This window comes from Hippichthys cyanospilos, chromosome 7 (genome assembly GCF_059441005.1).
Source record: "Hippichthys cyanospilos isolate Australia breed blue-spotted pipefish chromosome 7, RoL_Hcya_1.0, whole genome shotgun sequence".
Classification (NCBI taxonomy): domain Eukaryota; kingdom Metazoa; phylum Chordata; class Actinopteri; order Syngnathiformes; family Syngnathidae; genus Hippichthys; species Hippichthys cyanospilos.
This window is the reverse complement of record NC_142375.1, coordinates 14379687-14397576: the sequence shown is the minus strand read 5'-3', so window position 1 is coordinate 14397576 and position 17890 is coordinate 14379687. Positions and strand designations below refer to the sequence as shown.

Sequence of the window (17890 nt, the reverse complement as noted above, 5' to 3'; positions counted from 1 at the left end):
TTGTTTAACCCTGTTCAAATGGCAGGTGTGTCTTGTGTTTTTAAAAAAAAAAAAATCCGATAATGAGACCTACTGGTTATATTACCTATGATCTCAATGGGAGCGGTTCGGTAGGGCAGTGGTTGGCATGTCCGCCTCACAGTTCAGGGACCCGAGTTCAAATCCACCTCTGGCCCTCCCTGGTAGAGTTTGTATGTTCTCCCCGAGCCTACAGGGTTTCTCTGCGGGCACTCCGGCTTCCCCCCATACTCCAAAACCATGCATGACAGGTGTATTGGACATACTAAATTGTCCTTAGGCGTGTTTGGGTGCATGAATGGTTCTTTGTCTCTGTGTGCCCTGTGATTGGCTGGCTACCAGTTCTGGGTGTCCCCCTGCCTACTGCCCATAGTCAGCTGGGATAGGCACCAGAAGGCTGCACAAGTGGTTGCACAAGTGTGTACACCCTCATAACTGGGAATAAGAATTCAGAATGAACATTCAAACACATTTTGAATGAGGCTGCACTGAAACTAGTACAGTCAAGTTGCAAGGAATTATGAACAATAGCTGCATAGTAAGCCATTCAGTTTCTAAATGCTATTTGATTTTCCCTATTCAGACCATCTTTCTCGTGATTTGGTAGATTTCTTGCAAAAATAAGCACCCTGACATGATTTAGCCTTGTTTAACCCTGGTTCTTATGTGGAAGTATTTTGTTGTTTTGTTTTGTTTTGTTTTGTTTTTTTCTCACAGTTTCAAACCAAATGTGATAGTACATCTCGGGTTGTCATTGAACAGTCTTACATCACTTTAGGGGTCAGAGGTTTGGTGAACAAGAATCCCATATGACCCAAACATTCAGCATTTTATACAATATTTTACATATTAAAACAAATACTGTGCTGTTGTGATATTCCCTTTGCTTCCAGACAATGACATCCTGTAAGAAATTATGAAAATATGATTTAAAATTTTTTTTTTTTACCTTTTGCGATACCAGTAGTTTCCTGGCAAGGTACGCTATGTGTATGCTAATCATTAGCCATAATGCTTTCATAACGGCTACATGCCATTATTATTGCATAACCTGCTAGGTCAAATTATCTCTGTGTACCTGTATGTAATTGATATTTAATTATTGCATTCCCCCTGCTGTACTGAGAGGCCAAGACACTTTCCTAGGTCGTTTTCGGTTCAGCTGTTGTCACATTTGACATGCTGACATGTCACAATTCTTGTCTAAACATGCTGAAATCTTAATTTTTTTCTGTTTATCCTCTTTGATATTAGAGGTGTACAATAAATCAGTTAAAAAAAATAACAATTATTGACGCTCCTTACTCTTGAGGTGAGGGAAATCGGAATAGGAACACCATTGTATGATACTGCAACAGTTTTCTACTGCACAGCTGAAGCTCAGTTTGGGACAAAATACTATTGTTGCAAGGCAAGGACGCACCTGAGTATGTGTAATTGTGAATGTGCTCAACTGCTCAGATGCAAGAAAAGTTGCACCGCTGCATTCCTTTTATTGTCATTTCATTCTTTTTTCGTCACTGAGACCAATGACTCACATTCCTTTATGATGGAACTTGACAAACTATTACTGGTCCTTTAATGATTACTCCGAAACATCCACTGTGCATTACATATGAGTTATGAGTTATGCAATATAACACTCTTCATATACTTCTTTCTTTTGATTGGCGCATGAGAAGCGCTATTGGGAGTATTAGGGCTGCATACTATTATGTTAACACTCAGTAACACACTTAAAAATTAAACTGAACATCGAGCAACAGCACCTAAAACAGCCGTGGTCGATGCGTCCATGGCAGCAATTGAACCCTATTGATGATTATGGTAATGGGGGCGAGTGGAAGCGGATGTAATCAGTTGGGAGCCAGAGGAGTTGCTTACGGCAGCTTTTGTTATCCAAGGTTGTACCACATTATTTTCATTAAAAGAAGCAAGCAGACCGAACCAATGTTTGAATCCATCCGTGTTTTGTGTTCACTAAGAGGGGCATCACGATGCGATTTATTCTGTTCTAAGTATGCACAAAGCAGTTGACATTTAGGTTACTACAATCTTGTGCAAGCTGAACAAGCTTCAAGGCTTGACATGAAAATCTTACTGTCACAGTTACCATGTAAATCTGATGTATATTCACTAATTCAAAGTTGGTGTTCAATTTTGTGACATTTTTGCTAAATTATAATTGAAGTTGGCCCAAACAGGTGCAGCTACTATGGCTGGCTACAGTACAGTAGCAAAATTAAATCCCCTAACGCACAGGTGTCGAACTCCAGTCCTCGAGGGCCAGTATCCTGCATGTTTTCAAACGCTCTCCCTCAAACTCACCTGAATCAAATGATTAGGATCATTTTCAAGCTCCTCCATTTGAGTCAGGTGCGTTGGGGAGAGAAAAGCAGAAACATGCAGGATGCAGACTCTTAAGGACTGGAGTTCGACACTTATGCTCTAAAGTGTGTCCACTTCCCAATGAACTTTCCCATAAAGTCTTATAAGGTCTCATAAGGACTTATAGTGTGAAAATGTGCCATTAAAATCCATACGTGGTGTAAAGTACAGTAGCTTTCACTGGTACGGAAGCAATAAACACACCCTGTAAGGATTTCTTTTTGCTTATAAGTGTTGAATGGGCCCCTGATGAAAAAGATGGGCAGGGCCCCGAAATGGGAGGAAGGCAAAACTGGTCAGTCCGGTCCGCATGCAAGGTGGAGGTCTGAGTGGCGACACGCCCGGGAGGAGGTGCGCACGCCCATGCCGATATGAGCGTGTGTAAGTGAGACTTTTGCTGTGTTTAGACTTTGACAGCGGGACCCCAAGGAAGAGGACCAGTGGGTGACGCGGGGCGAGTGAGACGGACACAAAGGAGGAGTAAGAGAAATACAGAGTCAGTCTCAGTCGACCCCACACACCAGCTCCAGGATGAGTAGGAAAAAGGAATTGTCAAAGGTCATCACCAGGTATGCGTTTTAGCAAATACGTTTTTCTAGATGTATCTAAATCTTGTTTCCCAGGAGTCTGACATCTTACTCAGCATTCTTTCTAAGTGTGTTTATGCCTCCTTGCTGGTTCAGCAGTTCTGAGAAGAGGCTTCTTCAAGGATGAGATGTTAAGTCCTCAAGTTAGAGAGGAGAAAAAAACTGAAAAGAGCACACTTAAATGGCCACCTCACACATTCCAAAACACAATTAAAGACTGGAGTTTCTCGGCAATTTGAGGAAGGGAGATTTGGGATAGAGGAGCATACAATTTTTGCGCTCAATTCATACGAGACATTTGTGGACATTGATGCCGAGGAGGAAACGCTAACTGAATCACTTTACGCACATTGATCTATCTATCATTTGCGTGTGTGCTGTCAGTAGGCTGTGGAGCGATGAGGGCCAGGCCCTTTAACTGGTTCCTGTCCCTTATTTACAGTGTATGGGGTGTTGGCCTGCAACCATATCCGAATGTCCACACTATGCGGAACATGAGTCTGTGCTACATTTTATCGAGACATCAGATTTTGTATTTATGGTCGTACTTTAAAAGGGATGCGCTTGATGTTTGTGCATGTACTTAATCAGGTTCCAGAATCTAATGACCAGCAAAGAAATAGTGCTATCTTTGCAAATTGCTGCATTGAAATGCTAGCATGGTATTTAATTCTCTTCTTCATAGATGAATTAGAATGAAATGGTAAATTAATGTATGTTTGGAATTCCACTGTTTGCAATTCAATTTGTATCAACGCAAAACATTGCGTGCCAAAGGCAAAATGTTTTTTCAGAAATCAAATTCGCATCCCTAACAAAAAAAAAATCCAGAAAACATGAAATGTATTACCATGACCTGTTTTCACTAAATCACCAGTCCTTGCCAACATTTCTAGAGCCAACATTGCTTTGAAACTATTTGGTCATGTCCTTTTTTTTTTTTTTAGGCAGGAACGATAAATTTACATGTTGTTATCATACTCAACCACTTCCCATAGTGTACCACAGCATTTTACCAAAACACACTTACATTTCCAAATTGCAGAATGTAGAAAAATTACTAACGGAGATTATCAGCCATTGGGCACATCTTGGCTCATCGGAGTAAGATATGACCTACCAACATTATTAGTTCTTTCTTACACATTTTACTGTTCTTGATCGTATGTTTGAGCATTACGTTTACATCATTATAATGTGACAGCAAAATCCTTGATTTGGGGCGTTTTCGCAATTGAATGAGGGAGTGTTTGCAGCGCTGTGATCTTGTTGAAGAATGCAGACGAACCCTGCCTAATCATGCAGCCAATCCAGTTCGTCAAGGCATCTAATCAGACCCTCGCTCCTCGTTTGCCATAGTTTTAACTCACTTATATGTGGCTTCATACCAGTAGTTATTTATTGAACTCTTTATGACATTAAAGACTGCTTTATTTGGTCACATTTTTAGTGTGTGTGCAGCCATGAGTAACAATGAAAAAAACAGTTACAGATTTATGTATGTACAGATTGAACATGTCAAGATTCTGTTAAAAAACAACAACATGTAATTCAATTGCAAAAATCTATTGCAGAATTGCATTTATATTAAATGATAGCTCCTTTATTTACACAATAGGTTTTGATGGAACATTCGTGAAGTAAAAAGCTCAGTAAGAAAGGACACGCAATGTGTTAGTGAGCTGTGTGTGCGGGTTTGCACGTTTCACACCATCCTCACTGAACATTGCTGTAGCAGCTGATGAGCCAGATATACCTGTTATTTCAAATTTTAGGAGCTGAATGATTTTTTTTATTTTCCCTCGGAATGGTGAATCAAAATTAAACCAAAAACATTTGAATTCCCTCTTCGACTGCCTTGCCAAAAGTGTTGATTTTTTTCAAGCAGGTTTATTAACAACGTCATTTATTTAGATTGACATGACATGATTTTCATTCAAGAAATTAACCCATAAAGGTTTTTAAAAAAGAGTAGTTTATTGTCACTGCAACATGATCATAGGGAGACAATTAGTTTAAGTCAGCCGTTTTTTGGAGATTTGCTGCCCGCATGAAAACTTCTGACACACATTTGCACAGCACTACGCAGAGGAGCGTGCACACAACACCATAAGCGCACCAGTCGATATAAGTTTGCATCCAGAGCAATTGTACCTTTAATCTTTAAATGCGTAGTTTAAAAAAACAAAACTTGAGGCAGAGTATCAGGTGGTCGACCAATATTGGCCAAGAGCAGAAAAAGCATAGCTTCCCTTGGGGGCGAAAGGTGACCCCTGATCACTAAATTCATAGATACAAACTTTTGGTTTTGCAATTTGATTTGTCCATCTTTTTGAAAAGATCAGCTGACCGTTTTGTCTGGAATGTTTAGTCTGCCAAAAATGTGTTGCCAAACGCTGGTTATTGTTGACAAGCAGCATCAACGGTGCAGACGTGAGTGACACTCAGCCTCGGTGGAATGGTGAGCATTTGAAGAACGCCTTGGGAGTGGCTGGGGATGATGAAAAGATTTGGCCTAAATGCTGCCACCACCTTGAAGTAGTTTGAGGTCTTTGAATAGCAACTGTCACTTAAGCATGTTTTATGTAGGCTAATGGGGACAGTTTTCTCCATCAGGGACCATTTTGCCTTTGATAAAGTCCTCCAATGGACCCCAACTATCTGCACCAGATAAGGTGACCTTAGTGCAAAGTGCTCCTAAATTCAAAGTTCAAACCATATTTGTACCGTGAATTACAATTAAAAAATATTGTAATTACCTTTTAGATGCTTACAGTCATGTTTAAACATTTGCACAGTTACAACGTGTATACGATTGCTGTGTGTGTATGTACATAATTTTGATGATGTTGAAATATTACCACAAGCATGTACAATTTGATGTAAAAAAAAAAAAAAGAAAATTTGACAAAACAGCAGACTGCAGGAGTTATATAATGAACTGTCTGAAATTGTGCCTACTAACACCACTTAACTAATCCAAAGAGGAATTTGTCAACTTGCTACAAAAAACATTGCCATTAATAATAGGAATTAGGTTAAAAAAAAATCAGTCTTCGAGGCTTTTGTTGAGTAATAGGATGGGCGTGTGCATGAAGGGTGTATCGAGGCGTGCGTCATATGGGCAAGACCCGGAAATTATGGCGAATGAACCCTCGCCGACCAGCTCAAACACATGACAACCTCATAAAATAGTGTGATGGTTTGGCGGACATTAAACATTTTAAATGGCCGCAAAATGTCATAGCGATCGCCCGTTAGCTCATATTTTGTTGTATTTAAGGCTGCTGTGTGTGCAACTGCAATTGTTTTTCAAGTATTGCCCGTTGTTTTAATGGACCCTGTGTGAAAAAGGACTAGTTCACCTGTTTGGAAACATTCTAAAAATAACACTTGCCCTCCTGAGAAACTATGATTTCTATTCTATTCTACTTACTCTTTTTTACCAGTATTAGTTTTTTTTATTTATTGTTCATATTATTAACACGCACCATCGGTGCAGCACTCTCAATTTTGTTGTATAATTGTGTACAATGACAATAAAGGCATTCTTTCCTATTCTATTTTCTATTCATAGAATTCTCAACATGGTTGATTTCTTAGGCTTCTGCACCACTTGATGGTGGCATAGAGAAAATGAAGCAGCATGAAGCTTTGAACCACATGCTAACCAATTGACTGCAAAACTGCATTGCTTCACAAAGCTTCATTTGAAACTGTCAAGAAAAGACATGGAAATTATGTCATGTTTTAGCCTGGGAACTGTCTGAGCACAGTGGCAATGAAACACCTTTCAGAGGCGGGGGAAACCTGACCTGGTTCATTTTAAACCGGACCGAACAGCAGTCAAAGTGTAGCCTTCAAAACTCACTTTTAATTTTTTTAAATAAAGTGGATCTGGCTGTCCAGACTAGCAATTTTTAGCCAGATTAGACACCTTTAATTGAAAAACTCTACCTTGAACAGCTCTAAACTTGTTTTTAGAATTGAATGGCAGGACACATAAAATGCACTAGTGGTACATCTCTATCATCAGTCGTGGCAAATCTTGCTCTCTAGTCTGACATGATATCCTCACTTTGCAGGACCGCGCCCACTGACCTGGCCATGTTGATCGCCCAGATGCAAAAGAGTGCAGACGTAGTGGAGAAAGACATCCTCCGGTCTGAGCAACTCTTGGCTGAGGTAAGAAGACACACTGAGGCCTCTCTCTCTCTCTCTCTCTCTCTCTCTCTCTCTCTCTCTCTCTCTCTCTCTCTCTCTCTTTTTTTTAAATTTACACCTGAACCACATCTTTCACTAGGATGCAGAAAATGAGCGGAAAGAGCTCCCTTTGAAGCATCAGAATCAGCTATGCGACACGCTGGGCGAAGCTGAGAGCCTGCTGAAGGAGCTCTTTTTGGACGTGGACAGGGCCAAGAAGCTCAAACATCCGCAGGCCAGAGAAATAGAAAGCGAGTAAGTTGTTACACGACAACCACCAAAACTGCTCCGAAGTCACTAAATTCAGCATTGTCAGAAGACATTATGGCTCCCTCTACAGATGGGATGTGTTACTTGCTGAATTACGGGCCATCATTGTGTGGGCTTTTTTTTTTTTCTTTTGAAATTTATTTAGGTAATTCTTAATATCGTTTGGTCTGAAATTTCAAGCACGTATGCCTTACCCTTGTTTTCAGTGTCCTCCACCTCCACGAGCGTTGGCTGAAGGATTGCACTTTCTATCGAGACATCTATGAGCAGATTGATGACGTGTCGTTGATGCCCAGAATCGACTGGGCGCCAGTTTTTAATGAGAAGCAAGTAGGTCTCGCAACACTTCACACCAAAATACATTTACGCTCATAGCCTTTCGTCAATTCCTCCTTGGTGTGACTTTTCAGAGACTAGTGAGCAGTAACCTCTATGGACCTACCTTGGCGGATTTGGAGAAGCAGATTGCTTCTCACAAAATCCTGCATCAAGAGATCGAGGCCTACAACCCACAGCTGTGTGTCAGCTCAGCTGGTACCAAGGTGAAAAAACTCTAGCAAACACAATATTTTCACCTTGACAGTTCACCTGAGAATGTATCCTCTCTAAACTTCATGAAACACATTTTATTGGGAGTTAAAGACAATCTATCATTGTGTCTTTCAGGAGAACTACATGGCCCTAAAGAAACAGTACAACGGCCTTCTTGTGAGTGTTTGACATATTAAGTAACCTCAAGCAGAGTCCATTCATGATCAACATCAATAACTGTACCACTCTAAATAGTAAAAGTTTGTTGCACCACAAAATAAAGACACTTGAAATATCAATAAAATTCCACATAGAGCTGCAATGATTAATGGACAACTAATTTATCATCAAATAAATAGTTAACCGTGTTTGATAATTGATTGTTTCGAGACCTGATTGAACTGAAAATTGTCCAAATTCTCAGACTTTCAGGCTCTCATCAGTCAGTATTTTACTATTCCTAGGGACTTTTCTCAGTCCAAGACCAGTCGGATTACTTAACTTTTGAGTAGTCGCCAATACTGATGACAGGTACTGGTACAATGATGATTTTGATACACAAAATTCCTCCCTAAAACATGTCATAATTTCAGATGTAATCAAGTCAATGTCCATTTTCTATTATTCTAAGTTCTACATCATGACTGTAAAAGTGCTCTCTTGTACTCGCACATCTCTAATTATTTCTGTAGTTCATGTAAGCAGGTTTATTATCTTTGTGTTGAGTCAAAATAACACTTGCAAACTTTTGCTTTTACTTTGAAAAAAATATCAGCATTTATGTCCTTTTTACTGGTGTCACAGGGCAAACAATGAAGTAATCTTAGTTTACATATGTTATTGTACTGTCATTTTGAAATACAGGGTTTTTGAATACAGGGGTGGAAATGATCAATAGTTTGATATCACTAGTTGGAGCCCTAATTTTATGGAACAATTATAAGACTGTATGATGAAATTGTAGATCAGCACTTGTGCTTGTGGCATTGTTGCACCATGTGATCCACTGCAACGGTTTCACTCGTTTTCCTGCCCCCTCAAAGGAAACCTCCAAGTGGCGTGGTCACTACCTGGGCAGCCTGTATGAATACATGCAGGGCTGCAACAAGGAGCTGACTTTCCTGGGAGATGAGCAGGATAAAATCAAGAAGCGGGACTGGAGTGACCGAATGGTGGATCCTCCAGATGTCCGAAGACAATATGAGGTCAGGATCCATCAGTCAGTAGTAATAATGCGTATTGAGATATTGTGTGCGCTAACACAGACGAAATGTGTCTTAATGTTCAGAACTTCAAGAACAACAGTCTGCTGTCACATGAGAGTGAAGTAAACAAACTCCAGGATGAAGGAGACAGACTTATTGAAAGCAAGCATCCTGCCAGTGCGACCATTCAGGTGAGCTGACATTTTTCACATACTACACACCCCCATGAGTGTTCATAGCAACACATTTACTATTGCTCTACCACAGCTTGCTGACCATTTCATTTTCATAACCTTTCACTTGCAGGCTCAAAGGGACACCGTACGTAACGAGTGGCAAAAGTTCCTCCACTTGTGCATTTGCCAGGAGACACACCTGGACAATCTGGAGCAGTACAAAAAGGTAATGATGGGAATGAATGGTAATTTACTGAACACAACTTTCTGTGTATGTGACACCGATGCGCTCTGCTGTATTACCATACAGTACCAACTGGACACGGAGCATCTGGCAGAAACTCTGGGCAAACTCAACAATAGCTTGGACCCAAAGCTCGCCAGCAGAATGAGCAACTCAGAAATGCTGCTACAGCTTGAGGTATGAAGTCGCTGGCTTTAATAGTCATTTGTCACAGCCCCATATTAGAAACATTAGAAGATGTCAATATGAAAGCTGACAGCCTGGTAGACGAGTGCATTATTTACCAACCTTTATAATTATGGAGTAAAATCCCTGTTAAAAAGATGTATGCGTTTATACATATTAATTTATACATATGAATTTTTAGGCCATCAACAAAATGTGATTAGTAATCACTAATCACCACTAGCATTAAAGCATGAGTAAACTTGAAAGTGGGGCTGCCTGATTGCTATTATGAAGTCAATAACGACCCGTTCTTTTTCATCTTCTTCCTTTTCTTATTGATGAGCAGACTGGAAACGTTTCATGAATGTTTTCATGCTTGATTGTGTCCTACTGGTTAAAATTTAAACACATAAAACAGTCCATTTTCCTTAAGGGATATTGTACATGATCAATGTCGCAGTAATTCGAAATTACTTGCAAAACACGTTTCTGATTTTTGAGTGTGTGTTTGCCACCAGACGGAAGAGAAAGCTGTGCAGGACAGTGAGCAGCTGCTGGCTGACCTGAGAAGACGCAGCACCACCATTCCTCCCCTGAAGCAGCGGCGTAGCCTCCCTAACAGATCAGTCACATTAGAATCACTCTGCGACTGGGAGTCTAACAGGGTAGAACATTTTAACTTTTAAATTTGATCAGGCAGAAAGTCAGGGAAGTGCATCTTCCCGTTCTTTCTATATTGTGGATTTTCCTTGATCAGTAATGAGTCATTTTCACATTTTTTTTCAATTTTTTTCTCATCAAGGGAAGTCTATCAAGAGGCGAGAAGTGCACCTTGAAATCAAACCCGGAAAATGAAAACTGGGACGTTATAACCAACAAAGGGGTCACTAGCACATTCCCAGGGGTTTGCTTCATGATCCCACCGCCTGATCCAGAGGCCATCAACAGAGTGGACATGTAAGTGACAGCGCAATCACAAAAATGTCAGTCAGTGGTGCAGTCAATACAATGTGTATTTAAAATGTCTAGTTTGGGTGGTGAACTGGGTGACATAAAGAAGAGGAGGGCCGCTTTGGCAGCGTCTCTCAATAATCACAAGTCCGAGCTGGCCAGGGCCCAGCAATCAGGTCGGTGACAAATTAAATATTCCATCTAGGTTACTCACACATTGCTCATATTTTTCCTAAATGAACTTCGCATTTACTCGTTCAGCGCCAGTGTCATCAGCCGCATTGGATCCCAGACTGGCAGCGCTGGGACTCCGGTTGGACAAATTGAACGATGACCTGGACAGTGCTAATAAAGACATGCTGAACCGCATGCGATCCCCACTGAGTCATTCAAACCCCACTGGAGATCTGTTCAACAGGCTGAAGGAACAGGAAGTAAGAGAAATCAGAGAAAACACTGTATATACACATACAGTATACTTACACAATTATGAAACGTGTGGCCATATTTTGAGTTTCAGTAGATTTTAATTTGGCGGTGCTGTCTTTAACACGCTCCATACTACATTTTGTTTAAAATGTCTTAAAATCTCTGGATCACGTTACTAGGACCATTTAAAATGGTGTCAAACATTGGTGTTTTGTTCAATGAATAGTTTTAGTGGTATTATAGTTTGGGCTTGACTCTACCTTGGTGAACATATAGAGTACATTATGGCAAACCAATATATTCAACATCTGACTGCAAAAGGCTTTTTTAAACATTGGCATGTAATATGAAAATGTAGTCGTTAATTAACTTGTAGATGTTGTTTCTCCTTTGTTGAATTGTCCCTGCAAAATATTTGATGGAACTGCACATTTATACATATAGTGCATGCACACTTTAGGGCTGACTGATTATTTATTCAATCTTAGATTGAAATTTTATATGCTGATCATAAAAATAATAAAATCATTGTGTTTTACTACTTGAGCTCGTGTGACTTTGCAAACAACCAAAGTGTGGGAGAGGATAAAAACAAATGACTGTACTTCAAATGAAATGTGTTTCCACCTGCATTTATTTATTTCTTGTTTTAAAGCAAGCTGCCAGGGGACTAAAAGGTCTGGAGCAGGAGAAGCTTGGAGCTAAGGCTGAGCTGCAGCCTCTACTGTCCAAAGACCCAAATGCCTCTTTCACACTGCCACTCAAACTGAACAATGCCGAAAACAAGTATGATGGCCTTTCTGGACTTGCGGACCTCTATAACAGGAAGTAAGTCATGTTTTCTTTGGAAATTGACCAAAATAAATCCCTGTATGTTTTTTTTTCTTCCGAAAATTAATTGGCAGATCTGTAGCTGATGTTTTTAACTTTGTGTATTTCTTTTCTTTTAGAGCAAATGCATCTCTCAACCTTGAGAATCAGATAAAGAAAGTGGATGGCCTTATCTCAGGTTTTGAGAGGAGGCTTAGTGAAGAAGGCCCAATGCTCGATGTGCCAAATTCGATTCAAACAGCCAGTGACAGCCTTCATGTAAGGGAATAAAAACAAAACTCAAAAGTTTCATCACTCCAGACAAGCTAAATTCTTATGTCTTTGTTGCCATTTTTAGCAACAGCGAAAGGCTGTGGCATCGGCTCAGCCCGAGATGAGGAAGCTCAGTCAGGATCTAGAGGCCACTGAGCAGCTTTGCAGCTCTCTGCAGCAGGGATATCAGGAATTCTGTCCTGATATCCAACGCCAGAGAATCGAGGTCAAACAGCTGCACAACCGCTATGCAAACCTTGACAACCAGCTGAAGGAGAGGTAAGAACCATGAGAGACATGCAGTCTAATATAAAATGTATATATACAAACAGTTCAGAGTTTTAAACAAAATACTGTACACTTCTTTTCAGAGAGAACATCTTACAAGAGGCTGCCACCAAAAACCATGAATTCCAAGGTTCAGCCAAGTCCCTGAATGTTTTTCTCAACAACCTGCCAAGAAACAGGATCAACTACACTGATGACGTGCCTACAGTCACTGCTATGCAGAGCTCACAGGAGGTGAGAATATGATACATTTAGACTTTTTGTTTCAGCCCTTGAACGATGTACTTGAGTGTGGCTCTGTTTCTTCTTGTTTTCTGTTCAGAATTTCTGTTTATTTTGATGAAACTTTATTGAGGAAATACAACTTAGCATTTTACATGTTTTTGATGTGTGATATCAAAGTAAAAGCATACAAATAAAACACTAGGAGGCTAAAATATTGCATAAATTGTTGAAACGTGTCGACTTTCACTATACCGCCTTTGTGAATGCTTGCAAATGGGAGGTCGAGAGGTACACCCCGTGGTATCAAATTTAGCCCATGCTGGGCTCATTTACTGCCATTCAAAACTAGAAATATTGTCAATTTTGCACATTGAAAACCCAATGTTTTATAATGCATTTCCCCCGATTTTTGAATCAATCCTTTCAATGGCAACTCATGAACAGGGTGCAATAGAAATTCTTGTGTTGACACCCCAAAACCATGGTGGTGGACTGACGTAGGACTGCCTTGTACTCACCCTCTTGGGTTGGAGCTAGAATATCACTGCAGTGGAACTGCTGCTTTCAAACACAGCCAGGCCAGGCCCAACCCTCTAGCTCATGCCCAATGGTCTTACGGGCAAGACCATATTCAAGTCCTGTTTTCAAATATTACTTTGGCAAGAGTCTGTAAACCTGTTGAGTTACAGTTTAAGTGCCCTTCCTACCCAAGTGTATTGTACCAACTATTATGGCATAACGATATAATGTTATCACTGACACTTCATTATAGAGAGTGATGGACGACCTGAGACGGAAAGGCAATGATGTGGATAGACTGTCCGACTTGTCTCAAGACCTGCAGATTCTACTGGCTGTAAGATGTGACATGCAATGTTCATAACACTGAGTTGTAAAATAGATGATTACTTTAAGGCACAATAATATTAACGGACCATCTTCTCACTATGCAGGAGTACGATACCAACATTGACAAATTCAATAGTTCACTGGAAGATTCTGGCGCCTCTATTCCAAAGAGACCCTATACACTCACACTTGGTGAAGCTGTGCAGAAAGAGGTATCATTCACAAGTTTAAGAAATACCCTGATGAATATATTCAATTCGTTAAAAAATTGCAGAGGTTACCTTGTCTCTTTCAATGACAGGAACGCGATCTGGTCAACCGCTACGCTGAGGCGACAGCTGAAAATAGTCAACGACTAAAACAAATGGCGTTGGCCCGGAAACTGATTTCACAAGTAAGAGGGCAGGTCATGAGAAACACAGCAATACCTAGGCAAACTCTGGATGATTAATGAACTTATTGTCATTTCTTTTGTTATAGAATGATGAGAAAGTGCAGTTGTTGGCACAACATCAGGTACAGCTGGAAAGCCAGCAAAGGAGCACTTTTGAGCTTAACAGTTTAATGAGAGAGCTGGAAGAAGAGCGGGAGAGGACACTTCATGTTGAGGCTAACCTCAAAGCTTTCAGAGATAGGCTGATGTCATTGAAGAATCGTAGAGGAGTAGAACGTGTTGAGGAAAAAGAGGTGGTTCAATACTACCGTGAACCAAAACTGGAAAGCGACTTGATAGAACTTCAGAAGTCACTTCATGAAGAGATACGGAGACGGACCACCATCCACAGTGAGATTGACATGTATAACAAGAAATTTGCACTCTTTGAGGATAACCTAAAAAATGCTACTCCAAAACTGTTGACGAGAGAAGTAACAGAGTTTGAGAAAGACCCTCAACTAGATATAGATGCTGCCAACCTGAGAGATGAAATATCAAGAATTAAAAATGAGATACGAATGAGAAATTCAGAGTATGTACAGATGAAGACGGAGTTAGAGATTCTCCAACAGAAGAAACCCCTCATCAAAGAGAGGGTGCTTAAGAAGGAAGTGGTGAAAGTAGAGAAAGACCCGGAGATGCTGAGATCGTTACGGAAATTTGAGACCGAAATCTCCGAAGAGACTACCAGGGTTAAGCTCATAAATGATGAAATATTCCAAATCAGAAGCCAGATTAATGCCCTGGAAAGACAGATTCCAAACATCCAACCCAAGATAATCACAAAGGAAGTCAAAAAGGTTGAACAAGACCCCGAACTCATCACAGAATCAAAGAGGCTTCGAGCAGCTGTGGAGAATGAGATTATGGAAAACAACTCCTTGGCCAAAGAACTAATGAGCTTCCACAATCGCTACAGGGAAGTTCAAGCTCTGAAACCAAGAGTTGAGGTAAAGGAGATTGTTAATGAGATTTTCCGGATAGATCCAAATACAGAGGTAGAAATTTTACGCCTCAGGAAAGACATACAAGATGCCAATTCACAGCGCTCTCTCTTGGATAGAGATATCACAAAGGTAGGCTCAGAGGTGAACTTTCTGCGATCACAGAAGCCCAAGGTGGAAATGAAGGAAGTTCTTCAAGAGGTAGTGAAGGAAGAAAGAAGCCCTGAAAATGTAAGAGAGATTCAAAGGTTGAATGAGCAGATTAACTTCATTCACAACAATTACAACTTCCTTCAAGATCAGGTCAGAACACTCAGGAAAGAGAGAGATGGCTGGAAGGCTGAAAAGTCTAAGATTGAGACTAAAATCCTCACCCGAGAAGTTGTTAAGTATGAAGCGGATCCTCTATTAGAGAAGGAAGCTGACCGTCTGAGAAGAGAATTGAGGGAAGAGGCGCAAAGGCGACGTTCTGTCGAGGAGCTGGTGTTTGACTTGAAAAATAAATACATCTTGTTGGAAAGACAAAAGCCAGAGGAAAAGGTGGTTGTGCAGGAGGTTGTGCGTTTACAGAAGGACCCGCGGCAAGTGCTTGAGCATGAGAGGCTGAGTAGGAGCCTTGATGAAGAAGTGATGACTCGACGCCAGATTGACTTAGAGTTTCAGCAACTTAGAACAAAGGTGGAAGAGAAGGAGAGGATCCTCAGAGCAAGTGATGAGCGTCAAAAGAGGATCATGGCGGAGTCAGAACTCAAGGAACTCCGAATGCGTATCCACCAGTTGGAACATGCGCCGCCTGCTGTTTCAGAAAATATTGTTGTTGAGGAGGTACTGAAAGTGGAGAGAGACCCCAAACTGGAGAGGTTGATGAATAGTCTGCGGGCAGAAATGGATAAGGAAACCAACGATATCCTGCGTCTCCAGAGAGACATCCGTAACATCACTCTTAGGCTTGAGGTCCTCCAGAAAGAAAAGTCCTCTGAGAAGAAAGTTTACAAAGAAGTTGTCCGTGTTGAAAAGGACCAGGCTGTGGAAGCGGAGAGGGATCGCCTGAGGGAACTGGTTTCCAAGCAGAAATTTTCAAGGCAGGACATCGAGGATCAAATCAAACGCCTCAGTACCAAAACAAACCAACTGATGACTTCTAAGTCCAGCAGCTCAAGAGAGGAAACTAATCTAACGATGACCAGAGACGCTTTACTGAGGGAGAAGGACAACCTGACCCGGGAGCTCAGGACCCTGGAGACAAAGAAACACGACATCAACATGTCTTTCGAGCAGCAGAGCAGACTCATGAGCGAGAGAACACAGATGAGCAGGAACAGAAGCATGAAGATGGGTACTGACATACAGCAACTCGAGAGGGAAATCCTGAACGAAAAAGACAAGATCCATACGCGTGACAGCACCATTCGCGAACTCCTGCTGAACATGCAGAAAGAGGAACAGTCTGAAACCAGGACCAAAGAGACCAACGTGTCCACCAAAATCACCATTCTTGACCCCGATACAGGCAGAGACATGTCTCCGTATGATGCCTACCTGCAGCGTCTGATCGATCGCCAACAGTACATTCATCTGCAGGAGCTAGAATGCGACTGGGAGGAGATTACTACTGTGGGACCCGATGGTGAGGTATCCGTACTGCAGGATCGCAAGAGCGGCAACCAGTATCCCATTAAGGACGCCTTGAGGGAAGGCCGACTAACACAGATGGATTTGGATAGGTACAAACAAGGTAAACTCCACATCTCAGAGTTTGCCTTGCTGGTTGCTGGCGAAAGCAAGCCAAAGACCCAGTTCAACTCATTTGTCTCGAGGACCAACACCCAAGTGAAGTCAGTCCCATTTGACGTTGCTACTACCCAAACCTATCCAATCGCTGGGATCATGGATACACACACAGACACCTGCTTCACCATACGCACCGCTGCCATGCGTAAACTTATCGACGCCACCACAGCCCAAAAGCTTCTGGAGGCACAGGCGGCAACCGGCGGCATCATTGATATCAACACCAGAGAAAGACATTCCGTTCACAAGGCAGCTTCCAGAGGCCTCATTGATGAAAGTCAGCTCCAGAGGCTCCTCAACGCTCAAAAGGCTTACACTGGGGTGGAAGATCCCGTGACCAGAGAGCGTCTGTCTGTCGGAGAAGCCATCCAGAAAGGTTGGATGCCAAAGGAAAGTGCAACTTGGTACATGGAAGCACAGCACCTGACCGGAGGGCTCATTGATCCCAACACCAACAGAAGGATCAGCATTTTGGATGCTATTGGCTCCAAAATGATCAACAGTAACATGATGAGAGATATTCAAGCTGAGACCAATTACAAGAAGGATATCACCGATCCCCTCACCAAGCAGAAGATCAACTACAAACAAGCCCTGGATCGCTGTAAGAGAGACCCCAACTCTGGCCTTCTAATGTTGCCGGCCTCCTCCAAAGAGTCTGGGTACACTCCAACATACAACAAATATGCAAGATTCTAAATGTGTTTACATCTTATAGATATCTGCTTTGTCAAGATATGATGGAAAATGTGGCTATACATTTGGGATCATATTGTATGAACATAACCCATATTGTATAATGTGCCTTTGCGAATTGAGCGAGTTTGTTGTCATACCAAAAAGATTGCTGCCAATTTGCCTTTGTTTACCAAACATGTCAGATGTGGGCAGATGTTATTATGATTTAGTAAAAGAATGTTACAAATGAAGTATCTACCTGATAATATTATTGTGGAATACTGGGACATGGTGCAATGCTAATTACGAAGATTATTATGATTATGTATCACCTGTGGGCTATTGACATTGCTGACTTCTAACTCGGTCTTGTTCGATACTTTATGAAGAAACATCAATAAATTTAAATTATAATGTCTTTTGTGT

The 17890-nt window shown here is 41.2% G+C and overlaps 1 protein-coding gene across 1 annotated transcript; it reads left to right on the top strand.

Annotated features, from left to right (window-relative positions):
* Positions 1-2818: 2818 nt before the first annotated feature.
* On the top strand, positions 2819-17882 carry evpla (envoplakin a). The gene is made up of 22 exons (XM_088418772.1): positions 2819-2975; positions 7079-7178; positions 7297-7451; positions 7673-7796; positions 7877-8008; positions 8133-8174; positions 9041-9202; positions 9286-9393; positions 9509-9604; positions 9689-9799; positions 10309-10455; positions 10593-10747; positions 10820-10917; positions 11003-11175; positions 11826-11998; positions 12121-12259; positions 12339-12532; positions 12625-12775; positions 13539-13622; positions 13720-13827; positions 13917-14009; positions 14096-17882. The coding sequence occupies exons 1-22, from the start codon at positions 2938-2940 to the stop codon at positions 17483-17485; spliced, it is 5973 nt and encodes a 1990-aa protein (XP_088274898.1). The 5' UTR covers positions 2819-2937; the 3' UTR covers positions 17486-17882.
* Positions 17883-17890: the final 8 nt, after the last annotated feature.